Here is a 27,578-nt window from a genome sequence, read left to right as displayed (position 1 = left end):
TCCATTTTCCCCTTTTTTTAGTTTATGCCTTTCTGATAGAATTCATTTTTTTTCTAAGCTGCAGATCTCAGCAAAGGACCCCTGACTTGTCAACCACTGGTACAGTCTATGGAGAGGTGAAGGGTCACAGCCTCGGGTTTTTTTTGTTTTTTAATCTGTGTTCTTACTGGGGAGATCTCCCCTTACTTCCTGTCCTGACAGGAAGTGACGGTAAATTTCTCCAATGGGGATAGGTGCAAAAAAAAAAAAAAAAAAAAACAAACATTCTGGAGGAGACTCAGGAAGGGTTCAACCTGCTAAAATAAGATTTTTTTTTCCCACTGAAATGAATGATGCGTACCTCTCTGTTATCTCCTTCGTGTACTTGGCATCTATGAGAGACTTGGTTGATTTCCAGGTTTTTACATAAGGCTTCTACAGCATGGGGATTCCACTCGCAGGCGTGAACAAAGGCAGCCGAGGCATGGACCAGGAATGGGAGCGTAAAGTAACCAATACCTAGAATACACAATAAAAAACACGTCTATATCAACCTATATAGGCATGAGCTGCAGTCGTAGCAGACAAAGCGGGTTCCCTTCTATCTAGGTCTCCAGCCACTGGGCTTCTCCATATCCATCAATTCATTCACGATTATCACCCAGCCAGCCAGAGATGGTGTTGGATCCTCATAGAATAAGTATTATCTGTATTCCGTTGTATGATGGGGTTTCAGAGGAAATGCTGTAACATGATACCGGATATTGGTATAGGCAGGGTTGCTGATAGGGGGGTACCACCGGGCCTCCTGTAGTGGCCCCCAGCACACGGGGGGGAATCAGTGTGGTGGGACGTGAAGACAATTACAGAACAATGCACTGTGTGTGTGTGTGTCTCTCCCTCCAGCAGCTAAAAGCCGGTTTCTCCCTGTGACAGACCTAGCCAGGACACAGGCTTTTTGAGAGGACTGAATGCGAGCCTCTTGCCGACTGATTATGGGCCCTGGATTTTAAGAGGCACAGGGTGAATGAGAACCCCACTATAATCTGTGCTAGTCAGATTCAATGCTGTATATATGTATATATAATGTGTGTTGCCTCATGCTGTTGGGACACACACTGTCAGATGCTATTGTCATGAACTCCAGCCACCTGTCTGTTGGGTTGTATAATGTAAAGGAGTCTAGCCTGGCTTGTAATAGTATTCCACACATTGTTGTTTGGGCTAATTAACCCTGTGTTGATGTTTATGGTAATGTTTATTGAATTTTTAGTGAGCTAGGAGCCGAAAAGTCTTATCCCTCAGTCAACTAGTCTGAGTGTTGATTTAGATAATTAGCTCATGCTAATTAGGTTAGGTTTTAGTCTTCTACTGTATTATAAATACTTGGCATTTTGGTTCTAATAAACAGTCCGTGTTGAGCAGCTAAGCAAGTGTCGTCTTGTTTTGTGCTTGTGAGCGGTTGGAATATCCGATATCTATATTCAGACTTAGGAATCGGTATACTGACGGAAGCACTCAATCGGAGTGTGGGATCGGTTCCGTCATACTCCCCCTTTCCCTCCCACCAGATTTTAGCTGCTGGAGAGGGAGACACACACACACACACACACACAATTCATCATTCTGTAATTGTCCTTCCGTCGCTCCTCCCTGAGCTGCCCACATCCGATTCCCCCTTGTGTGGTGGGTCACCCCCCCTCGTCCCCCGCAGGAACCGCAGGCTTCCCTCTCCCGCCGGGTGCCTGCAGGCACCCAGGTGGAATGAGAGTGGGGGAAGGGGCTGGTAAATATATGCAATTTGCCAGCCCATTCCTTTTATGAACTGGACACGGTGAGTGATCGGTACCAATCACTCCTGTGTCCATTCATAAATGAGCAGAGTAGACTGTGTTTACTATGCTTCAATTTATGAATGGACAGGAAACTCTGTGTTCTGTTCATTCATCTTCAGAGAGCAGCCACAGGGAAAGGAATTGAGGAACCTGTGTCCTCAATTCCTGTCTCAAAAGGTAAGATTGTCAGGGGTCTGTTTAGACCCTGTATTTTCATCCTGTAAAGTCCTATGGTGGCTTCTGCCGTTTTATGTATCTAAAGCCAGAGATGGTGTGTCTGGGGATTTCCACTACAGATAATGTCTGGCATGCCTGATGAAGGGTCACTGCGCAATCCCGAAACGTGGTGGTGATGCAAAAATTTATAAAAAGAGCTTTGCATTTTTAAACATGTCTGTTGGTGTGCTGGCGGCATATCTTGTTCGTATTGTGCACCGTGACTAGTCGGGAGTCATTGCAACACATGGCCGATTCTATCATGGTGTGCCAGAGGATCATACTTCACATCACAACATTGACTCCCCCCCTAGGCTCAGTATCTTGAAAAAAGCCTTGCTGTGAGCCAAGGCACTCTTTGACACACCCCTATGGTCCCTACAATGACACCCAATGTCTTTAAACCCCCTCCTGTGAACCCGGACTCTCTTGGACACACTCCCAAGGTGTGTCCCTTTCCTGCGAGCCAGGTTTTTCTTGAACATACCTCTAAAGTCGCTCTAATAACGTTCAGTGTTAATCAACCCATTTCTGTGAGCCCAGGATCTCTTGAACGCACTCCCAGGGTTGCATCAATAACTCCCAGTCTCTTTAAACACCTTCCTGTGACCCCAAGCTTTCTCGGACAGAACCCAAGGGTCTTGTCAATGATATCCAGTGTCATTCAACCCATTGCTATGAGCCCAGGTGTTCTTGGACACACCCCTGAGGTGGCTTCAATGACTTCTAGTGTTCTTTAAACTCCATCCTGTGATCCCAGGCTCTCTTGGGCAGAACCCCAGGGTCACCTTGATGATGTCTTGTGCCATTCAACCAATTTCTATGAGCCCAGGTGTTCTTGGACACACCCCTATGGTCCCTTCAGTGATACCCAATGTCTTTAAAACACTATCCTGTGACCTCGAGCTTTCTTGGACACAATCCTAAGGCATGTCCCTTTCCTGTGAGCCAGGATTTCTTGGACATACCTCTAGGGTTGCTTTAATAATGCCCAGTGTCATTCAACCCCTTTCTGTGACCCCAGGCTCTCTTGGACAGAACCCTAGGATCACCCCGATGATGTCTTGTGTCAATCATTTCTATTAGCCCAGGTGCTCTTGGACACAACCCTATGGTCCCACCAGTGACTCCCAGTGTCTTTAAATCCCTTCCTGTGACCCCAGGATCTCCTGGCCAGAACCCCAGGGTCACTTCAATGATGTCCTGTGTCATTCAACCCATTTCTATGACCCCGGGCTCTCTTGAACACACCCCCAGGGTTGCTTCAATGACTCCCGGTGTCTTTAAACCCCTTCCCTTGACCCCACGATCCCTTGGACAGAACTCCAGGGTCACTGCAATGATGTCATTCAACTAATTTCTATAAACTTTGGCGCTCTTGGACACACCCCTATGGTCCCTTCAATATATCCCAGTGTCTTTAAACTCCTTTCTGTGACCCCAGGTTCTTCTGGATAGAACTCCAGGGTCACTTTAATGATGCCCTGTGTCATTCAACCCATTTCTATAAGCTTTGGCGCTCTTGGACACACCCCTATGGTCCCTTCAATGATACCCAATGTCTTTAAACTCTATCCTGTGAACCGGAGCTCTCTTGTACACACTCCTAAGGCATGTCCCTTTCCTGTGAGCCAGGATTTCTTGGACATACCTCTAGGGTTGCTTTATTAACGCTCAGAGTCATTCAAGCCATTTCTGTGACCCCCAGACTCTCTTGGACAGGATCTTCTGGATAGAACCCCAGGGTCACTTCAATGATGCCCTTTGTCATTCAACCCATTTCTATTAGCTTTGGTGCTCTTGGACACACCCCTATGGTCCCTTCAATGATGTTTAAAGGTCTTTAAAACCCCCATCCTGTGAACCAAAGCTCCCTTGGACACACTCCTAAAGCATACCACCCAGTGCCATTCAAACCATTTTGTGAGCCTGGGCTCTCTTAGACAGAAGCCCAGGGTCACTTCAACTATGCCCTGTGTCATTCAACCCATTTCTTTGAGGCCAGGTGCTCTTGAACACACCCCTATGGTCCCTTCAGTGACTCCCATTGTCTTTAAACCCAATCTTGTGAACCTGGGCTCTCTTGGGACACACTCCTAAAAAGGTAGCTTCATTCATGCAAAGGGCCAATAAATTCCTTCCCGGTAGCCCTGGCACTAAGACACCCTCCCCATGTTTGCTTCAATGAGTTCCATTGCCTTGAGACCAAATTCTTTGAGCTCAGGCTGTGTTAGGTACACCATGCATGGGGTGTGAGGTTTCAGGAAGGGGGCTCAGAGGCTGGAGATGTCCTTTTAGGAAAAAGCTAGTTCATACTTCACCTGCATAGAGATCCACCACTGTCTCTTTGGAACAGCAAAGTGCCGATAGCCTCTGTTTCTCCACAATGTTTCCAGCAGAAAACATGCACTTGGTGACATCAAACGAATACCTGAAGATAGTTAAAGCTCAAGTGTCATGTATGCCTAAAATACTTTCCCTTCCCCCTCCCTCCCCATTGACATGCAATTAAAATGTTTTAATCAAATCATTTAAAAATTTCAAGAAATACCTCACCCAGCGATATCATCAATGGGGCGGTCCGCTAGCTCTTTGTGCTGCGTTTGGTGGGAAGGGCCAAAAGGCTTTTCTAAATATCACAGCTTTCTGCCTCAAACCCTCTTTCAGGAGAATTAGGTGCTGCAGATTTTACCTGTGTTATATTACCTACCTGATGCCATTATCCACATGCTCCACCCATCCATCGTCCCCAAGCAGCAGGGTCACATTCGGAGTCCTCCAGCCATCATCTTGTATTCGACCCTGCTTGGCCACGCGTTTCACTCCAAGAGAACTGGCTACTTGCACCCAAAGCTCCATACCTATAAATAAAAAAAATATAGAGATACTCTAAGGCAGTGATGGCGAACCTTGGCACCCCAGATGTTTGGGAACCACATTTCCCATGACGCTCATGCACTCTGCAGTGTGGCTGAGCATCGTGGGAAATGTCGTTCCAAAACATCTGGAGTGCCAAGGTTCGCCATCACTGCCCTAAGGCAAGATGTTTACATTTCCGATTTGTTACAGCACTCACTGGCAGGATACAGGTCCGGCACTTACCCAGCTGTTTCCATAAAGGATCACAAAAGCAGTCTCCGCTGAGGAGGACTAAGTCGCCGTGTCGCTGCCATGAGTGAGGGAGGTCGTGCTCCAGGTTCCTCCTCCAGAGGATGCCATGGTGCTCCAACAGCTCACAAAGGTCGGTACGTAACTTCTGGGCCGGCGACTGAACCCTGGCACGCTTGGAGAGTACAGGATTCTAGAAGGCAAAAAAAATAAATAAATTAAAAAAACACACATTATGCAGACGATACTAAGCTAAGCAGGAGAATAACTTCTCCGCAGGATGTGGAAACCTTGAAAAAATATCTGAATAAATGAATGGGGGGTGGGCAACTACATAGCAAATGAGGTTCAATGTAGAAAAATGTAAAATAATGCATGTGGGTGGCAAAAATAAAAATGCAATCTATACACTGGGGAAGAGAACCTCTGGGGGGGATCTAGGATGTAAAAGGACCTGGGGGTCCTAGTAGACGATAGGCTCAGCGAATGGCATGCAATGCCAAGCTGCTGCTAACAAAGCAAACAGAATATTGCCATTAAAAAGGGGATCAACTCCAGAGATAAAACGGTAATTCTCCCGATCTACAAGACTCTGTCCAGTTCTGGGCACCGGTCCTTAGGAAGGTTGTGCTGGAAATGGAGAGAGTACAAAGAAGGGCAACAAAGATAATAAAGGGTCTGGAGGAAATTAGTTATGAGAAAAGGTTGCAAGCACTGAACTTATTATCTCTGGAGAAGAGACATTCAAGAGGGGATATGATTTCAATATACAAATACCGTACTGGTGACCCCACAATAGGGAGAAAACTTTTTCGCAGAAGGGAGTTTAACAAGACTCGTAGCCACTCACTAAAATTAGAAGAAAAGAGGTTTAAGCTTAAACTACGTAGAGGGTTCTTTACTGTAAGAGCGGCAAGGATGTGGAATTCCCATCCACAGGCGTTGGTCTCAGCAGGACGCAACGGTAGTTTCAAGAAACTATTAGATAAGCACCTGAATGACCGCAACATACAGGGATATACAATGTAATACTGACATATCACACACATAGGTTGGACTTTTGTCTTTTTTCGACCTCACCTACTATGTAACTATGTAAGGTAGGAAGGCGAGAACACTTCACATGATGGAGGACTTACCTCAGATTTTTTCGGAGCGTGGCATGTAGCCTATGCATTGCATCTTTGCAAATTGCGCCAATCATATAATCAGTACCATAGCATTCATAGCATTCAAGCATTCACCTTGATCAATGTTTCCCTACAAGAGCTTCCAGGGGCCACGGCTTCTATGAGCTCTCTCAGGACAGACACACTGATCTTCTCTTTAAGCACTGGAAGGGCCACCGTACCATCCTCCAGCTTCTGTGCGCGGTAGCGCGCATCTAATATTCCCGCATTCTGTAAGTATTCTCTGCAAAAACAAAAAAAAACACAACACAAAATTAGTGCATTGGGTGGATTTCTCAAGTCACTGGTCTCCAACCTCTATATAGAAAATCTTTGCAGCCACTTCCTGTCTAAATGCACTTGCTCCAGCAATGGCTCTATGGAGGGGGTGGGGCTGGTTTTAAAATGACACTAACCACTTACAGAGCGGAAGATTTTCCCCCTTAATGAATAGGCAATTTTTTGGTATATATATATATTATATACACACACACACACACACACACACAGTGTGTATATATATATATATATATATATATATATATATATATATATATATATATATATATATATATATATATGTGTGTGTGTGTGTGTGTGTGTGTGTGTGTGTGTGTGTGTGTGTGTGTGTGTGTGTGTGTGTATACACAGTGTATACAGTGTGTGTGTGTGTGTATAATCACTAGGAACAGCAGATCTCCCTCTACTTCCCCTGTCAGAACATGGATCTGTTTACATTGACAGATCCCTATTTTGGCTCTCTTTCCCACGATCGTGGGTGGCTGGAGGACATGGCCCACCATCAGGCGTACGCCCTGCAATGGCCCTTAAAAAGGAGCCGATGTAAACCTACGACGATTTGTGGGAACAATCCGACCTGCCGCTGTATAATGACGGCGGCTGGTTGGCAAGTGGTTAAGTACCGGGCAATTTCGCCCCCCTTCCTGCCCAGGCCACTTTTCAACGCTTTTCACACTTTGAACGACAACTGCGCGGTCGTGCAAAACACTGTACCCATATGATATTTTTATAACTTTTTTCACACAAATAGAGCTTTCTTTTGGTGGTATATAATCACCACTGGGGTTTTTATTTTATTTTTATTTTTTGCTAAATAAACAAAAAAAAAAAAAAAAAAAGACAGAAAATGTGGAGGAAAAAAAATGAAAAAAAAAAAAAAAATATATATAAAAGTGTTTTTCTTAGATTCTGTTATAAAATTTTGCAAATAAATTACAAACCACGACCTCCCAAAAATACATAATCCCTTCATTTATAGATAACATGACACCTGAAAATCAGGAGACCATTCATCTTCATAGAGCAATATACTGTTTGCTTCTGGATCAGCATTTTCAGTAAACGGAAAAGCATAAAATGTATAAATTATTATTGGGGGATGTTACCTGTTCTCATGTATAGGTGAAATGTTCTTATCATATACAGGGCTCCATTCACAAAAGCAGATTGCATGAGGTATTTAGGCGTTCTCCCAATACAGCATGCGTTCTAAAAAATGGCACCACTGCTTTAGGTGGTATTTAAGGCATAAAGCAAAAACGCTCAGTAAATGCTGCATAAGACAGGAGTGAAAGTAAATTCACATAGGGAAAAAAATGAACCACTTAAGGACCAGGCCTATTTTTCAAAGTCACTGTTTACAAGTTAACCGGTTCCCGACCGGCGCACGCGGATGTACGTCGGCAGAATGGCATGGGCAGGTATATTGGCGTACAGGTACATCCAATCTTTAATGCCGCCCTGCCATCGTGAGCGCGTCGCCGGCGGCACGCTCGCGTGCCGGTCAGGACCCCCGTGAGTCTGGTCGCGGGTCCCACGGACTTGATCGCCGCAGGCATACCTGCGATCGTCTCACGGGGCGGCTGAACGGAGAGATGCCGTTGTAAAAACAGCATTTCCCCATTCTGCCTAGCAACTAGTGACGCTGATCTCTGCTCCATGTGATTGGAGCAGAGATCAGTGTTCACTAAATGAAAGCCCAGCCCCCCACAGTTAGTAACACACCCCTGGGAACACTTAACCCCATACACTGCCACCCCCTGGTTAACCCCTTCACTGCCAGTGTCATTTACACAGGAATCACTGCATTTATATAGCAGTAATTGCTGTATAAATGACAATGGTCCCAAAAATTTGTCAAAAATGTCCGATATGCCCGCCATAACGTCGCAGTCACAATAAAAAATCACTGATCGCCACCATTACTAGTAAAAAAAAATATTAATAAAAATGCCATAAAACTATCCCCCATTTTGTAAACGCTATGACTTTTGCGCAAACCAATCAATAATCGCTTATTGCGGTTTTTTTTACCAAAAATATGTATTAGAATACGTATCGGTCTAAACTGAGGGAAAAAAAAATTTTTTTATATATTTTTGGGGGATATTATAACAAAAAGCCACGTTTTTTTCAAAATTGTCGCTCTATTTTTGTTTATAGCGAAAAAAATAAAAACCGCAGAGGTGATCAAATACCACGAAAAGAAAGCTCTATTTGTGGGGAAAAAAAGGACATCAATTTTGTTTGGGAGCCACGTCACATTACCACGCAATTGTCAGTTAAAGCGACGCAGTGCCGAATCGCAAAAAGTGGTCTGATCTTTGACCAGCAAAATGGTCTGGGGCTGAAGTGATTAAAATCCGTTTTTTTTTTTCTTTGCTAGAAACTTACTTACTTAGAACCCCCAAACTAATAATAAAAAAAAAAAAAAATAATATATATATATATATATATATATATATATATATATATATATATATATATATATATATATATATATATATTAGTTTGGGGTTCCAAGTAATTTTCTAGCAAAAATAAATAAATCTCTCTCTCTAATATATATATATATATATATATATATATATATATATATATATATATATATATATATATATATATATATATATATATATATAAAAATTCTTAGACATCCTAGAGAAGGGGTCTCCAGACTATCACCCTCCAGTTGTTCAGGAACATGTCTGTGAATGTCAGCGTCAATGCCAGAGTTCTACAATGCCTCATGGGTGGTGTAGTTCCTGCAGCAGCTGGAAGGCTGTAGTTTGGAGACTCCTGCCCTAGAGAATAAAATGGCGGTCGTTGTAATACTTAATGTCCCACCGTATTTGCGCAGAGCTCTTACAAATGCAATTTTTTTATTTAGGGGGAAAAAATAAATACACTTTTTTTGAATTAGAGGAAGCAGTAAAGTTAGCCCAATTTTTTTTCTACATTGTGAAATATGATGATGTTACCCAACGTGTCATGCTTCAAAAGTACTCTACCGCTCGCGGCAATACCTTACATGTGTGGTTTGAAGACCGTTTACATATGCGGGCGTGAATTACATATGCGTTTGCTTTTGCGCGTGAGCTCGGTGGGACAGGGATCGCTTTCAAAAATTTTTTTTTATTTTTTCTTATTTTTTTTTTATTTTTTTTACACTGTCCTTTTTAAAAAAAATAATAATAATTTTGGGTGACTTTTATTCCTATTACAAGGAATGTAAATATCCCTTGTAATATACAAAAAGCATGACGGGACCTCTTTTTTTTTTTGTCAAAAAAAAAAAAAATAGAAAATTTCCCTTTAAGTCCATTTAAGTGACGTGTGACATTTTACATCGCTTCCATCATCCAATGTCATGGAGCCGAGCAGAGGCCCATCTTTCTCTCACTCGGCATCCAGCCTTACAGTAGAAAGGACCTGATGGTAGCGGCGGAGACAACCGGAGTGTGGTGGGGAGGGGGTGAGCCCCTCTCCCGCCCCGATAAAAGTGATCTCGCAGCAAATCCACCGTGGAGACCACTTTTATCTGAAAGAGGACCGTCCATCATTGAAAAGGATACCGGGGTTATGGCAGCACCCCCCCCCCCACACCATACAAGGCCACGTGCTCTCAACATGGGGGAGAAGCTTTGGGGTTCCAGATTCGGATAAGCCCCCGCCAGCCCACAAACCCCCACAACCACCGGCCAGGGTTGTTGGGAAAAGGCCCTTGTGCTCATCAACACAGGGACAAGGTGCTTTGGGGGTGGGGGTTGATGATAGAGGCCCCCCTGCCCCACAAGCACTCCTATGGTTTCATGGAAATCTTACATCTCTAGTCTGGACTAAAGATCATTAGTTGGCAGGACCGGCTTTCATGTCATGTGACCACTGTGATCATTCCCAAAAACAAAAAAAACTAAAAATTACCAGTTACACTTAACGGTAATGGGTTTTCTAGGAAATCTTCCAAGACGGCACACCTGAGAGATGACTGGTCCACCCGACAGGAAACAAAATCAAAAATATAGTTAAAAGTCCCCACCCCTCCCTCGGACCCTCAGTTATGGCAAAGGATAGACCCACACCAGTGTCAGAGGGAACATTCTGTGAGGAGTGTATACACCACACCAACATAAAGGGTAGGGAAGTAGGCCTGCCGTCCTGGAAGATTTCCTAGAAAACCCGTTACCGGTAAGTGTAACTGGTAATTTTCTCCAGTCATCTTCCAGGACGGCACACCTGAGACGATGAGCAAGAAGTTCAGGCCTACCTTAGGGTGGGACCACCGCTTGTAGGACCTTCCTGCCAAATGCTAAGACCTGAGGAGACAACAGCTCAACTCTGTAGTGCCTCAGATATGTCTTATGGCTCGTCCACGTTGCAGCCCTGCAGATCTGGTCGATTGAGGCGCCTGCCCTTTCTGCCCAGGAGGTCGCCAGGGATCTGGTTGAGTGCGCCTTAAGGGGGGTTGGTACTGGTCTACCTGCCAGCCTATAAGCTACTGTTATGGTCTGTCTGATCCATCTAGCGATTGTTGGCTTAGAAGCTTGCAGACCCTTTTTCTTCCCTGAGGTGATCAGTAGATGGCTGGATCTCACCATTTCTAAATACACGAGGAGACAGCACCTGACGTCTAAGAGATGGAACCTTTCCTCCTTCTCATTCTTAGGATTCTGGTAGAAGGATGGGAGAATAATCTCTAGTGTTCTGTGAAAGACAGAGGCTACTTTTGGCAAATAAAAGGGGATCCTGACTGAGGATTACCCTATCCTCCAGGATGCGCAGAAACGGCTCTTTAATCGAAAGAGCTTGTATATCGCCAACCCTTCTAGCCGTGGTAATGGCCAGAAGGAAGGCTAACTTAAACGATAATAACCTAACAGAAATCTGAGCCAACGGCTCAAAGGGCCCTTTTGTTAGGGCATCTAACACCAGAGATAAGTCCCATGGTGATTGGACCTAACCGGGACTACCCTTTCCCTGGCCAACAGAAATCTTTTTATCAGGGGTTCCTGTCCTAGCCTCCTGTCAAAAAATACCGACAGGGCTGCCACCTGGACCTTAAGGGTGCTAACTGCCAACACATGGTCCACCCCCTCTTGAAGAAAATCTAGGATGGTAGGTATCGTCTGGAGAGCCCCCTCCCTAGACTGTAACCAGTGGGAGAATACTTTCCAGACTTTTGCATACATTTTTCTAGTGACTCCCTTCCTACTGAGCAGGAGAGTATCTATCACTCTCTCCGAGCAAAACCCCTGTCATGGAGGATTTCCCTCTCAAGAGCCATGCTGTCAGAGAGAGCAGATCCGGGTCGGGGTGAAACACTGGACCTTGACTGAGCAGGTATCGTTGTACCGGCAGACGCAGCGGGGGAGCCACCGAGCAGTTCTGGATGATGGGGAACCAAACCCTCTTCGGCCACCAGGGTGCTATTAACACGAGGTCTGTCCTCGACTGAGCCAACTTCTGTAGTACCCTGGGTATGAGTGCTAGCGGAAGAAAGGCGTATGCTAGCCTGAAACTCCATGTCTGAACAAAGGCATCTACCACCTCGGCCCCCTGTTCCATGTAGAGGGAGAAAAATCTGCGGACTTTCGCATTTTTCCGGGTAGCGAATAAATCTACTTCTGGCCTGCCGAAATGTCTGCACACCACAGCAAAAATCTCTTTGTTCAACCTCCATTCTCCTTGAAGGATGGGTCGTCTGCTTAGAAAATCTGCCCGAAGGTTACATACATAGTTACATAGTTAGTCAGGTTGAAAAAAGACAAGTCCATCCAGTCCAACCACAAAAAAACACAATATCATACAATCCCATACCCACAGTTGATCCAGAGGAAGGCAAAAAACCCCAGCAGAGTATGATCCAATTTGCTAAAGCAGGGGAAAAAATTCCTTCCTGATCCCCGGGAGGCAATTGGATGTTCCCCGGTTGAGCGACCCTTTTATGTATACCGCTGAGAGCAAAAGGATCTTCCCTCCGGCCTCTTATAGGATCCCCTGAGCTAATTTTCTCAGTCTGCCTGACCTTGTCCCTCCCTGGTGGTTCAGGTAGGATACCGTAACCAGGTTGTCCAAGAGGACCTGTACCTCTCTGCCTTGAAGCTGCTCTTGGAAGAAGTTTAGCACTTTGCCCACTGCCAGAAGCTACCTGAAATTGGAGGACTCTCTGGTTTGGCTGCGGTTCCACGACCCTTGGGTATACAGGTCTCCCAAGTGAGCATCCCAATCCCAAGCACTGGCGTCCGTGGTTAAGACCAGCAGGTCTATCTATCAGGGGAGACCCCCCCCGACAGATTGTCCAAGTTGAGCCACCATCGTAGGGAAAGGGCGACCCCTTCTGTGAGAGAAACTCTTTCCTCCAGTACTTCTCTTCTCCCCCCCCCCCAAGAGGCAAGAAGGAAGTCCTGGAGTTCTCGAGAATGGAGTTGTGCCCAAGTCACAGCTGGTATACAGGCGGTCATGAGCCTCAGAAGTCTCATGATGTATCTCAGTGAGGCTTCTCCCCCTTCGAGGAGAGTGGTTACTGCACCTTGTACTTTCGCCACCTTCTCTGCTGGTAGGAAAATTTTCTGTGCCCGTGAGTCTATCAGGTAACCCAGGTATACCTTGGACTGTGATGGAGTCAGTGAGGACTTTTCCCGGCTGACCATCAAACCCAAGGTCTCCAGGGCGAGTAGAACCCTGTCCCTGTCTATCAGAACCTGCGACTGATCCAAACTGTAGATCAGTAGATTGTCCAGGTAGGGTATCAAGCCTATTCCCTAGAGATGCAGGAACGCCACCACTTCGGCCACGACCTTGGTGAAAATCCTTGGACTGGCAGCCAGTCCAAAGGGGAGAGCCCTGAATTGCCAGTGTTCGATCCTCTGCTCCATGCGTATTGCGAAGCGTAGGTATTTTTGGTGTTCTAGGGCAATGGGTATATGTAAATACGCATCTTTCAGGTCTAAGGTGACCATGAAAACTCCTGCCTGAAGATGCTTCCTTACAGAATAGATACTTTCCATCCTGAATTTTTTGTGTAATAAGTAACGATTGAGTCTTCTTAAATTTATTATCAATCGAAACAAGGAAATTCTGGGGAGGGTACAGCTGAAATTCTAGTCTGTAACCCTCTCTTAGGAGACTTAAAATATATGGACTCTGCGTAACCTTCTCCCACTCCGAAAGGAAGTTGCAGAGCCTTGCGCACACCTTTATGGTGGCGTCATTTGGTTTCTTTATGGGAAGAATCGGAACCGTAAAAAAGGATCGTACCCTTTTCCTTTCCTTTCCCTTCCCAATACCCCACTTCTTCCTCTGGTCACTTCTCCCCTTGTGTTGACCTTTTGACAGGGGGCAACGAAAAAATGTCTTGCCCTTTTCTCTCTTAGGCTTCAGCGGGAACTTCTTTCCCTTCTCTGTGGACCGGGAGAGGACCTGATCCAGACCCGAGCCAAAGAGCAGGGAGCCCTCAAAGGGGATCCCGCACAGATGGGACTTAGAGGTGAAGTCCCCATCCCACGTTTTTACCCATAGGACTCTCCTAGCAGAGTTCAGAAGTGCCGCTGATTTGGCTTTGGTTCTGACTGTCTCCACCGCTGTATCCGCCACTGCTCTGCCTATTACCTCCAGAGAGTCCATTACTTCCTTAGACTCCCTCTTACGTGAGACGTGGTTCATTAACCTACCAAGCCAGGCATCTGCGTTTCTGGCTACACAAGCAGAAGCTAAGGCGGGTGCCACTGCTGCCGCGTTCGTCTCCCAGGCCCTCCGGAGAAAAGTCTCAGACTTCTTGTCCATCTGGTCCTGAATATTGCCTGAATCCTCAAAGGACAGATCGGACCTTTTGGACACCTGTGCTAGGGCAGCGTCTAAGCAAGAAATCTTAAAAAATAATTTCTTCCTCCTCGTCCTTAAAAAGGGACATCTTTGCTTCCAGGCTTCTAGCCTAAGAAGTTTACGCTCGGGTTCCCTCCATTCCCTAAGAATTATATCCTTTAGGGACTGGTGAACTGGAAACGTTCTGGCCTGCATTTTTCCTAGGCCCCTATATACCCTATCTTGGGCTGAGGTTACCTGTATATCCTCTGAGGCATAAATGGCTTTTAGCAAACCCTCCATATCGTCTGCTGAAAAACAGGAGACCCTTAGGCTTAGCCTCCCCCTTACTATCCTGGTCCAAATCCTCCTCCCCAGAGCTCAAGTCTGGCACTTGACCCTCCTCCACTTCAGACAGGTAGGAGACTTGGTCTTGGGACCTTCCCGTATATGACGTGGACAGGTCCTCCTGCGAGAGGGGGTGTCTCTACCTGAGGGACCCTCTTCTTGACTTTTTTCAAATGTAGTCTTGAAGAACTGGAGGGTTGCTAGCATCTCAGACTGCAAAGCGTGACACTCTTTCACTACCTGAGCAGTTTCTTTGCCTATAGGCTTAAAGATGCACTTATCGCAAAAAGGTTTGCTGTGGTCTTGCGGAAGGTTTGCGTTAAAATACCCACAGCGCCAGGACTTAGAGGTAGCTTTCCCTTTAGACCTACTGGCCGACCCCTGGGCAAGGCATTCGGTCCCTGGAAATAATAAACAGGCAAAAATAAGCTACCCACGTCCTGAGGGGAGAGGGAAATTGCAACACTCAGAATAAGTCCCTGCCCCTTCATTACACAGCCGGATCACTCACCCCCTGTGGCGACCTCACTGGCTGTCTGCTCAGGTGCGCCTTCTTTCTCCACAGCATTTTCTCTGCCTAGCAGGACCTCTGTGTCTGGAAACTTAGCACCCTTCTGAGCGTCCCCTCCTGCTTTCCCGTTGGTTTTAATGCCTTCTCGTCTGTGCCTGTAGGTGTAGTAGTGCTGCCTGGTTGCTATACAGCTGCACCTCACAGCAGCACTCATTTCGGTGATCGGCGCCATTTTGGTGAGGTCCGGTGCCTGGAAATCACGTCACTCGGCCGCGATGGACTTCCAGGCATGCGCAGTAGCGCTGGAACGCATGCCAGGCAAACCACCACCACCGTTCAGAGAGGGGAAAGGACGGCCATCGCACTCTGACAAGCGGCTCCAGCGGTCCCCCTTGACTTTCCAGCGTCAGGTATGGATCAAAATCTGAATTTTGCGAGGTATAAATTAAGATCAGCTTAATAGTAGCCAACATCCCAACATGAAATACTATAGAAGTTTTCCCCTTAAAAAAGGCGGGACTTTTTAGGCATAGACTGTGACACCAATTGATTTGGTAAAAATATATAAAAAAATTATTTTATTTCAACATAGAAAGAAAAAACAAAGAATAATATATTAACATACATTTCCGAACAGGAGAAAGGGACACATTACTTCCTCCATGTGCATATATTTATGGAACCAGAAAACTTTTGCTTTCTACATCTTATTCAAAAGGAACAGACTTCTATGACATTGTATATAGGCGTATTCAAAGCATTCTACAAACAAGGTCAAATTGCGTTAATATTGTGCATCCAATGTAACCTACGCGTTACGGAGTTATCTTACTCCTTCTTCGGGGATGATCCATTTTAGCACACTTAAATTTACAAAATAACTTAGGTGATAGGACTCACAGGTGAGTAATATTTACTTCACCTGTAAGGGGAGGGAAGGAGGTGGGGCGGTGAGATACTTTAATGGGCCAGGAGCAGGTGACTTGCTGAGAGATACAATTTAAGGTAAGGAAATATATATACTTTTTTATGTCGGTCTGTATGCAGCCTTATGGAAAAATGAAGGGGAATTAACGGATATAACTGTCCTTCCCCTTCCCATTTTAGGCTGGACCTGACACGTCTATCTCTGGGGGGAATCTTTTTCTCCCATAGCACCAAAATCCTTGGACTACAGAGAGATTGCGGCGACTTTAAGCCAAATAGATTGCCTTAAACATTTAAAAGAGTTGCAACATTTGGGCATCTCATTTTAACAATTCTAACATAGGAATCTCAGGTGTTTTCTCTTCGGGACACAGCAAACTACTCTATGAAACGCTTTTGGGTAAGATTTTTAAAAGATTTTGCAATATTATTATCTTTAGGAATGATCACTATGAGATAGCTTTTTTTAGATAAAGTTCCCCCCTTTCTTTAGGGGTGTTTCCCTCTTAGTACAAATGTAATGACGGAAGTCATACAAGAGGGTTAACATATAGAACCTTTATCTGCCATTATTGGGGCTGCAGTAAAATACATGCAATACTTATTTAAAATCTAGGCATGTGAAAATTTGACATGCATTTACTTTACTTGTACACCTCCTCCCTTACAGTCCGCCTATCACTGCGGTCCCGGTTCCCATAGAAGAAGGTGGTTAAACATCTCCCCCTCATTATGAGCCTAGACCTGTATCTTGGAGTGAAGATCGTATATATAGGTGGTGCGTTTTAGTGGTGCGTTGTGTTTTTTTTTTTTTTTTTTGAAATTGTACGTATATATAATTATTTCTTATGTTTTTTATAGATTCTACTATTTTGTAAATTTGAGTGTGCTAAAATGGATCATCCCCGAAGAAGGAGTAAGATAACTCCGTAACGCGTAGGTTACATTGGATGCACAATATTAACGCAATTTGACCTTGTTTGTAGAATGCTTTGAATACGCCTATATACAATGTCATAGAAGTCTGTTCCTTTTGAATAAGATGTAGGAAGCAAATGTTTTCTGGTTCTATAAATATATGCACATGGAGGAAGTAATGTGTCCCTTTCTCCTGTTCGGAAATGTATGTTAATATATTATTCTTTGTTTATATTGAAATAAAATTATTTTTTTATATATTTTTACCAAATCAATTGGTGTCAGTCTATGCCTAAAAAGTCCCGCCTTTTTTAAGGGGAAAACTTCTATAGTAGCGTCAGGTATGGGGGAGGAAGCAGTCCTTGTGGGGAGTAGTGGTTTAAGACAACTCCCCTGTCTTTTCTACCAACACTCAGGAGCACTGCCCCAGAACTTCCTAAGATGGGAACAAATTACCCCTGGGGGGAGCCAGGCCCCTCCTGAGACCCCCGCAGACCCCACTGCCTGCTCTGAGCCTCAGACCCTGGGGGAGAGTTGAAAAAAGGTCCCCGACCTTTCCAAGCCCTTAGAAACAAAGGGGGAAACTTAGTTTCACTGCCAATCGTGGGAAACACAATCAATAACTGAGGGTCCGAGGGAGGGGTGGGGACTTTTAACTATGTTGTTGATTGCGTTTCCTGTCACGTGGACCAGTCATCTCTCAGGGGTGCCGTCCTGGAAGATGACTGGAGAAAAAAAAACATTTCTCAAGTATCCTGCTCATCCATGCCATGCCGGGGAGTGTACCTGTATTTCTGAGAGAATGTGGAATGTGTGAGAAGCGCTGGGACGTCAGGAAATCGATCGTCATCCAGTTCCATTTTCCAGCCAGTGGAAAGCAATGAATGCGAGACTTCTCTGGCAGGAAGGCAGGACCGATCTAAACCTACAGTAAAATAAGAATTTATAGCATACATAAAGTAAAAAGAGAAAAGATACAATTATTATATTGCAGCTGAAAACTTCACATTCCTCCCCCACCCACAGCCTGAACTCTGGGATTAACAAATACCATCTTAATGCATTCCTTGTGTACAGTATCTCACAAAAGTAAGTACACCCCTCAGTAACATTTTTGTAAATCTTTCCTTCTATCTTTTCATGTGACAACACTGAAGAAATTACACTTGTCTACAATGTAAAGTAGTGAGTGTACAGCTTGTATAACAGTGTAAATTTGCTGTCCCCTCAAAATAACTCAACACACAGCCATTAATGTCTAAACCGCTGGCAAGAAATGTCAGTACACCCCTAAGTGAAAATGACCAAATTGGGCCCAAAGTGTCAATATTTTGTGTGGCTACCATTATTTTCCAGCACTGCCTTAACCCTCTTGGGCATGGAGGTCACCAGAGCTTCACAGGTTGCTACTGGAGTCCTCTTCCCCTCCTCTATGATGACATCACGGAGCTGGTGGATGTTGGAGACCTTATGCCCCTCCACCTTCCGTTTGAGGATGTCCCACAGATGATCAATAGGGTTTAGGTCTGGGGACATGCTTGGCCAGTCCATCACCTTTACCCTCAGATTCTTTAGCAGGGCAGTGGTGGTCTTGGAGGTGTGGTTGGGGTGGTTATCATGTTGGAATACTGCCCTGCGGCCCAGTCTCTGAAGGGAGGGGCTCATGCTCTGCTTCAGTATGTCAGTCACAGTACATGTTGGCATTCATGGTTCCCTAAATGATCTGTAGCTCCCCAGTGCCGGCAGCACTCATGCAGCCCCAGACGATGACACTCCCAACACCATGCTTGACTGTAGGCAAGACACACTTGTCTTTGTACTCCTCACCTGGATGCCCCCACACACGCTTGTCACCATCTGAAGCAAATAAGTTTATCTAAGTTTCATCAGACCACAGGACATGGTTACAGTAATCCATGTCCTTAGTCTGCTTGTCTTCAGCAAACTGTTTGCAGGCTTTCTTGTGCATCATCTTTAGAAGAGGCTTCCTTCTGGGACGACAGCCATGAAGACCAATTTGATGCAGTGTGCGGCGTATGGTCTGAGCACTGACAGGCTGACCCCCCCACCCCTACAACCTCTGCAAGCAATGCTGGCAGCACTCATACGTCTATTTCCCAAAGACAAACTCTGGATATGACGCGGAGCATGTGACCTCAACTTCTTTGGTGGACCATGGTGAGGCCTGTTCTGAGTGGAACCCCTCCTGTTATACTGCTGTTTGGTCTTGGCCACCGTGCTGCAGCTCAGTTTCAGGGTCTTCTTGGCAATCTTCTTATAGCCTAGACCATCTTTATGTAGAGCAACAATTCTTTTTTTTCATATCCTCAGAGAGTTCTTTGCCATGAGGTGCCATGTTGAACTTCCAGTGACCAGTATGAGACAGTGAGAGATAACACCAAATTTAAACACACCTGCTCCCCATTCACACCTGAGACCTTGTAACACTAACGAGTCACATGACACCGGGGAGGGAAAATGGCTAATTGGGACCCAATTTTGGACATTTTCACTTAGGGGTGTACTAACTTTTGTTGCCAGCAGTTTAGACATTAATGGCTGTGTGTTGAGTTATTTTGAGGGGACGGCAAATTTACACTGTTATACAAGCTGTACACTCACTACTTTACATTGTAGACAAGTGTCATTTCTTCAGTGTTGTCACATGAAAAGATAGAAGAAAAGATTTACAAAAAATGTGAGAGGTGTACTTACTTTAGTGAGATACTATATATGATTTATGAATGATAATATAAATAGATATAATGCTTTCCTATTGTGCATCTAAGGATGTGCTTTAAGCATGTAATTTAATAAAAAATTTGTGTAACATTTTAAATAAATGACCAGCATATTTAAAGTCCCATTGCTGTTGGGTTTGTTTTTTTCTGCGTTCCTCATGTGTCTTCATCCTAAATCTAGGTGATCTTTGTGTATTTCTTCCAGATCTGTGTAGCAATCCAGTGTGAGATGTCCTGTAATAAAGACTGCTCACTGCTGCTCTCTCTCCTTGTGAGGGGGGATGGTAGAATTGGTCTCCGCCCCCTCCTGTAGTGACTGGAGCCTGCTGGGCCCCTCCCACAGCTCTGCTCTCTTGCCTTGTGCAGAGCTATTGGTCTGGTTTCCGCCCCCTACTGTTGATTTCTGAAGTGGGTGGAGGCTACTGGGCCCCTCCCATAGCTCTGCTCTCTCCTTATGCAGGGTGACTGGTCTCGTCTCCACCCCCTCCTGGTACCTGTAGTGGGTGGAGGCTACTGGGCCCATCCTATAGCTCTGCTCTCTTTCCTTATGCAGGGAGACTGATCTTGTCTCCGCCCCTCCTAAAATATTCAGTAGTGGGTGGAGCCAGCTGGGCCCCTCCCACAGCTCTTCTCTCTTGCCATTTGCAGAGCCACTGGTCTGCTCTCCATGCCCTCCTGTTTTCTGTAGTGGGTGGAGGCTGCTGGGCCCCTCCCACAGCTCTGCTCTTTCTCTCTTTGTGCAGAGTGACTGATCTCCGCCCCCTCTTATAGTTTCCTGTAGTGGGTGGAGGGTGCTAGGCTCCTCCCACAGCTCTGCTATCTTACCATGTGCAGAGCAACTGGTCTGGTCTCCGCCCCCTCCTGTTTCCTGTAGTGGGTGGAGGCTGCTGGACCCCTCCCACAGCTCTGCTCTCTCTCCTTGTGCAGAGTGACTGGTCTCCGCCCCCTCCTATAGTTTTCTATAGTGGGTGGAGCCTGCTGGGCCTCTCCCGCAGCTCTGCTCTCTCTCCTTGTGCAGGGGGACAGGCCTTGTCCCTGCCCTCCTGTTTCCTGCTGTAGTGGGTGGAGCTTGCGGGCCCCTTCTACAGCTCTGGATGGGCTATGTACAGCACAGTGATGATGTCACTGCGACATTTACAAGGTAAGATCTGGGTTTGCAAAGGACTTTGGTGCACAAAAAGTACCAGTTACTTACCGGTAACTGTCTTTCTGGGAAATCTTCCAGGACGGCACACCTGAGAGATGAGAGGCTCCTCCCTACAGGAAACACAATCAATCGACAGCTGTTTTAAGTCCCCACCCTTCCCCTTGATCCTCAGTTTGTAGAGAAGTAACTCCTGAACCAGGTTCACAAGGGAAATCATTCCTCATAGGTACTCACCTTCTAGTGTTCTAGAATTTTCCCTCCTCCAACGGGCGGGAAGTAGGCCTGCCGTCCTGGAAGATTTCCCAGAAAGACAGTTACCGGTAAGTAACTGGTACTTTTCTCAAGTCATCTTCCAGGACGGCACACCTGAGAGGATAAACAAGTACCTCAGGCCTACCTTAGGGTGGGGCCACTGCAAAACCCTCTTGGCGAACCTTGGCTCTGCAGTGAGCTTTACCTCCACTCCATACGCTCATATGCTTGATGAAGGCATCTTAGCTGGATCATGCGGCTGATCTGCAGGTCTGCTCCACAGATGTTCCTGCCTTTTCCGCTTCAGATGCAGTATCTAGGTGAAATGGGCTCTTAAAAATGGAATCAGAAAACATGTTAAACTTGTAGGTTAGCAATGTTGCCTATCTCCACATCTAACAACCATGGCCTATTATGCCTGTAGGTGCTACTTAGAACCACTAAAAAGATAAATAAGAGACCTGTGTAAGACAAGGACACTACATTAATCAATAAGAGGGCCTGTCTTAACACTATCCTGTTGAGGGAAATAAAACTGCTTCCCTTTTATCTTTATGTCAGCAAAAGACTAAAGGGAAGCCTACTTAAGGGAAATAGATTAACAGAAGCTTGAACCCTGGGTTTAAGGCACGCCCAATCTATGTCCTTACTTACGCCTGAGAGCCTTCTTCAGGAGATTAAAGTCCCTAGCAGGAGTAGACTACCCATATTGCTATGTCTAGTTTTGCTAAAAGGGCAAAATGAAGGCCATGCACCGAGCCGAAACCTATTCGATCGGGTATACATCTTTATACTTCATCCTCAGGCCCTAATACTCCTCTGAACAGAGCTCTCCAAGTTCTTACTAAACAGGGCGATTCATTATCCCCTTCCTCCAGTGTCCCATAACCCTACAGGGCTTCAACCCTAGGAAATGGTTCTGGCATCCCTGAATGCAAGTGGTCAAGGTTTTCTGACATGTGGCAGCTGCAGCCCGAACTCCTGGCCCCTCCATGGAAAAGAAGGCTGAAATACAAAAAGGTGATACATGCATTAATAATATCACAAATAAAATGATCATAGATTGTGGGCACGGCACAATAGATTTAGACAGAAAGGACACAAGCATAGACAACAATGTTGTGTGCCTGAGTGTGACTAGCTAAACCAATATATCAAATATGGGAAGAGACCCAAATCTGAACCTCAACGTAGACAAACAGTCCTCATAGTCTGGTTTTCTGATGTGCTGCCAAGACGTAAAAACATTAAGACTCAAGCAAACCCTAAATGCTGCGTATTTCTTTAGTGCAGCTAGCTAGGTCATAACTGATATATAAATACGGAAAGGACAGGAACCCCCTTTACTGTTGTGCTTTACCTATGTACAGCAAAACAAGGCTATAAAGACAGAAAGACCCAAACTTCTATGTTGTGTATTTCTGACAAACCACCACAGTTATAAGATTAATATGAACACCAACTCCCGTGTTGTGCATTTCTGCTATGCCACAGGGAAAAATATGGAACACAAGACAATCCTTTCTGTCATGCACTTCTGTAGTGTAGTTCAGATAGAACCAACACTGAGAAAGGACACAAGCAACCTGCAGCATTGTGTTTTTCTAAAACAGAAAGCACCAACAAGCTTCAATCTTGAGTATTTCTGCTGTGCAACAACATAAAAGCAGACACTGAGGAAAAAGACAGACAGCCTTTACAGCTGCAATCTTTCTGGTCTGCTGCAAAATAAAACAAGAACGCCATGATGAGTATTCCTGCTGTGTAGCAAAACCTCAATCAGAAGGGACAGATAAGTTTAGGGTTCCCACACCCGTGCGACCCAACCTGCGACTTGGGACTGCAAGACGCATGAGAAGTCATATACTATGGCTTCCAATGGGTACCATTTGTGTCTGTGCGACACCAGCAGTCCCTGATTCCTGGATCCACAGACCTCAAGATTACACAGGTCGCAGGGAAAAAAAAAAAACAAATAGCAATTTTCAGGTCGAACAAGTAAGGGGTCCCCAATGCTGTGACTCCCTGGAGGATTGCAGCCAACAAACCCCTGCTGTGTATCCCTAAGATGCAGAAAGGTAGATCCATGAGAAACACTGCTTAGCCTGATATACAAACGATAAGGCAGTAAATATAGGACATACAGGACACAAACATTCAATCTTTGTGTATGTCTGATGTGTAGCAATATACCAATACTGAGCAGAGAGGCCACCATCCTCAATGTGTCTCTCAGCTGAGCAGCAAAAACAAAATCAGAAAAAGACAAGCAATCTTCACTGCTGTGTCCTTTCTGATATGCAGCCAATAAGGCAGTATATGCAAGGCATAGAGGACAGACAACCTTCAATCCTGTGTATGTCTGATGTGCAACAATATAACAATTCTGAATAGAGATAGCACATGCATATTGAAGCGATTTGGCCTTGCGACTCAACATGTCAAATCGCATGGCTAAAATCAGCACAACACCACTTTGTGGTGCTACACGGATTACCAAAGGCAGTATATGTACTACACCTGGCAGGGGTTCAATTTGTATTTCTACTATGTAGCCCAACAAATTCGAACCATCAATTTTCACTGCTGCCTTTCTGATAAGGCAGTAATACAGGACACAAAACCTCACAGACCTTAATGCTGTATAAATCTGATGTGCAACAATAAAACACTATGAATAGAGATAGCACATCCATATTGAAATGATTTGTCATGCGACTCAACATGTCAAATCGCATGTTTAAACTCGGCAGCCATTGCTGTTAATAGCACTGTCTGAATCAGCACAGCGCCACGCAAATCAGGACCATCAGACTTCACTGCTGCCTTTCTGATAAGTAACCAACAAGGCAGTAAAACAGGACACAAAGCCCCACAGACAGACCTCAATCTTGTGTATGTCTGATGTGCAGCAATATAACCATTATGAGCAGAGATGTCACCAGACACAATGATGTGCATTTCTGCTGTGCAACACAAAACCAGAAAGTACAGACCACCTTCACTGTTGTATTTTTCTGATCTGTAGCCAAACAAAGCAGTACCTTTAGTATATAAAGGACAGCAAACAAGCTTCAGTGCAGTGCACTTCTGATGTACAGCAATATAGACCTTATAAGCAGAGATGTCACAAATCTCAATGTGTATTTCTGCTGTGCCACAAAAACATCCCAGCAAGCACAAACCTTCACTACTGAGGTCTACTGGTGTGCAGCCAATGAGGAGTCATGGTCTATCCCTTTATGAAATAACCAACAGGCAATTTATTTCATAGGCATAGCCTGGGCTGTAGATACTAAACCTTCACCACCAGAGAAGGAACAGATCCTAAAATGGTTGGACACCCTACTATTAGTAGTAGTTGTTGTCCTACCTTACCTCCATAGACTGAGCAAACGCTAGCCAGCACATATCCAGGTGGTGCTGATTAGCAACTAAAGTCTCAATCAGCCCAGCCCTAGAGACCAATTTAAGACCTCTCTAGAAGAGGTGGTTACCAGTTTAGCCTGGGAGGTAAATAGCTATTTGCAGGCTTCAAATAATTAATTATGTAGCTCTTGCATAGGTTTGCACAGAAAATCCTCAATTAAAAGGATGTAGAGAGCGATCTATGGTGAATCGCCTTTAGATCTGCCACTGCGTGGATTGTAGCCCAAACCAATAAAAAAAGTTTCTTCTTACCTCCTACACTATAATATAAACACAGTGTAAAGGTGGAGTGGGAGGTTGGAGCTTATGAGAGTTAACTATAGCAGGCAACCCCCAAAAGGAGGATCTGTGACAAGGGAACCCCTACTGTGCCACACAGTAGCTTGGTCTCTGCCCATCCTTGAATGTTAGGTCAGCTTTTGAACATTGTGAAGCAACTTCAGATTCCTAGCAGCTGGGCTAATAGGGCCGGTAACCTAGTGCACCTGCTGACCAGGGGAGCTTCTGAATCCACCAACCACTGCCCAATTAATAACCTGTTCAGTGGTATACCTGGCCTGTAAGTAACTTTGTATCTACCAGGTCCCCTCTGTACGCTATATTCATCCCTACTAAATGTACCACAACTGGGCATGTAGGGAGAGGCTGGCAACCTACTGCTGCGATAACCACAGTGTCTCTGCTGTAAGAGGGAGCTGTGGCTGGTGGTTTTAGCAGTGGCGTCTGCGCTATTTGTATCCCGACCCCAGGTTCTGCACTGCACCAGTCAGTATATACACGGGGAAGGGGGAGCAATGGCCTACCTACCTCTTTCTCATCTGAGGTGGTTTAGGCACACTCGTTCCTCTGCACCACCTGTCCACCATACAGCTTCTCTGATGTAAGAGGGAGCTGCGGCTGGTGTTTTTAGCAGAAGCTTAAGGGCTATTTGAATCCAGACCCCAGGTGAGATCTCAAATGCCCAGGAACCCTCTGGCTGGAATTGGGGATTTTGCAGCTAAATTCCCACGGCAAAAGGAAAGTACTCACCGTTGTCGTCTTCCTCTTTTTGCCACAGCCAGCGGGCTTGCTTTTCCATCCTTATGGTCCACACGCAAGGAGGATAGCCGCCAAAGTGCTCCCCCCCCAACTGCTGTCCCCATAGGGAAGTCAGTCTATATACATGGGGGGGGGGGGGGGGCAATGCCTTCCATTCCTCATTCCCATCTTCATATCTGAGGTGGTTAAGGCAGACATCCACCGTAGTAAACTGGTGCCTCCTCGCTCTAGAGAAAGGAGGATGTGGGCGCCTGCTCCTACTGACTCTCAGCCTTCCCTCCTGGGTAAGAACGCCGCTGCCATTTTCCCGAAGTTTGAAAATGACGCGGGTGCTTGTTGCCACGCCCTCTCCGGCAGCCCACGCGAGCTACCGGGGACCCAGGAGTCGGGGACAAGCCCCCTGGAAAGAACCGATGGCCAGCACCCCCGTCTGAACAGCCACCTGTACAGGTAAGGAGGGGGGAGACAGGATAATGGCCCCTGAAGTTCTGGGTACACCACTGTACCCAGGGTCCTTCAGCTCTCAGGGGGGCTCTTCCAATTTCTGCTGCACGCCCTGAGGAAAAGATAGGGGAACCCCCCAGGAAGGACAAGAATATCCTACCAGACCCAGAGGCTTCCCAGGCTTGTGGTCTGGCTCCCAGGGGGAGACCACCAGCCCCAGGCTTCGGGTCATTTGGAAAAAAACAAACAGTTTCGCTGTGTAGGGAGAAACACAATCAAAAACTGAGGATCAAGGGGAAGGGTGGGGACTTAAAACAGCTGTCGATTGATTGTGTTTCCTGTAGGGAGGAGCCTCTCATCTCTCAGGTGTGCCGTCCTGGAAGATGACTTGAGAAAAAAGCAGATTTATATAATTTGTGGCTATTGAGGAATATATTTCAATAAAACTCTTTACTTAAAGATAAAGTTTATTCTGCTTATATATTTCGCCTTCCTCCTTTCTCTCATCAGCATGAGAAATGAAAACTTTTACAATTTCGCTACTTATCTTAGTTTAGTCCCTGCAATGTCATCACTGGGTCTCTGTGCTTCTCTAGGCAGATCATGGCTGGTGGGAGGGGCTGTACGTAGCTTCCTGAACACATCACAGCACCCAGCCTCAGTGCTCCTCTTTTAAGAGCTCTCTGTGCTGATGCAGGCAGTGGGAGGAGTTAAGCAAATATAAAAATGTCTAGATGGGTGGATGTCTGTCTGGAGTGGGTGTTGCCAGGCAGGTTGGATTTGCACTGCCCACATTTGCATGCAGACAGCTCTAGGTAACGCCCACTTGTGATGCTGAGCCTCCATCAAAGAAAGAGCTGATCTATAAAGGTATTATTTTCCCTGGCTTTAGATACAATGTATTAATGTATTGTATGATCTACAATGTAGTGCACACCTTTTCTCCCCGTTCAAGCCACAAGGCATCTAGCAGCCGCCATTTTGGGAAATGCGTGATACACTCCCCCTCCCCCTATCATTCAGGATTTTGGAGAGCAGTCCTTACAGTGCGAGTTCTCCCAGCTGAATTCCTGGAATAAAAAAAGAAAAAAAAAAAAAAAAGAAGAGGAGATAGTAACAATGTAACAACTCCCTGTACGGGACTAAATGGTACAAGGAGAAGAAGAAGAGAAGAAGAAAAAGGAGTAAGAGGGGGAAGGGAGGGAGAGGAAGAAGAAAAAGGAGTAAGAGGGGGGAGGAGGGAGAGAGAAGAAGAAAAAGGAAGTAGGGGGGGGGGGGGGGAGAGAGAGGGGGAGAGAGAGAGAGAGAGAGAGAGGGAGGAAGAAGAAAAAGGAGTAGGGGGGCAGAGAGAGAGAGAGAGGAAGAAGAAAAAGGAGTAGGAGGGGGAGAGGAGGAGGGAGGAAGGAAGGAAGGGGA

At 45.6% G+C, this 27,578-nt stretch overlaps 1 protein-coding gene across 1 annotated transcript in view; it reads right to left on the bottom strand.

Moving 5' to 3' along the window:
- TYW2 (tRNA wybutosine-synthesizing protein 2) overlaps positions 1-27,578 on the bottom strand; it is a 36,347-nt gene that overhangs the window by 6,557 nt on the left and 2,212 nt on the right. Inside the window, exons 2-8 of the mRNA XM_077470945.1 lie at positions 27,100-27,232; positions 17,898-18,036; positions 6,383-6,551; positions 5,133-5,331; positions 4,741-4,891; positions 4,352-4,461; positions 341-498 (exon numbers count right to left, since the gene is read on the bottom strand). Of these exons, the coding sequence (XP_077327071.1) occupies positions 341-498; positions 4,352-4,461; positions 4,741-4,891; positions 5,133-5,331; positions 6,383-6,551; positions 17,898-17,971 (861 nt within the window). The 5' untranslated portion in view covers positions 17,972-18,036; positions 27,100-27,232. The remainder of the gene's footprint in view (positions 1-340; positions 499-4,351; positions 4,462-4,740; positions 4,892-5,132; positions 5,332-6,382; positions 6,552-17,897; positions 18,037-27,099; positions 27,233-27,578) is intronic.

This window comes from Lithobates pipiens, unplaced genomic scaffold (genome assembly GCF_037356315.1).
Source record: "Lithobates pipiens isolate NorthernLeopardFrog02 unplaced genomic scaffold, aLitPip1_a1.2 Scaffold_1, whole genome shotgun sequence".
In the NCBI taxonomy this organism is placed as follows: Eukaryota; Metazoa; Chordata; class Amphibia; order Anura; family Ranidae; genus Lithobates; species Lithobates pipiens.
The sequence above is the reverse complement of the archived record's forward strand: the minus strand, read 5'-3'. Positions and strand labels throughout refer to the sequence as shown.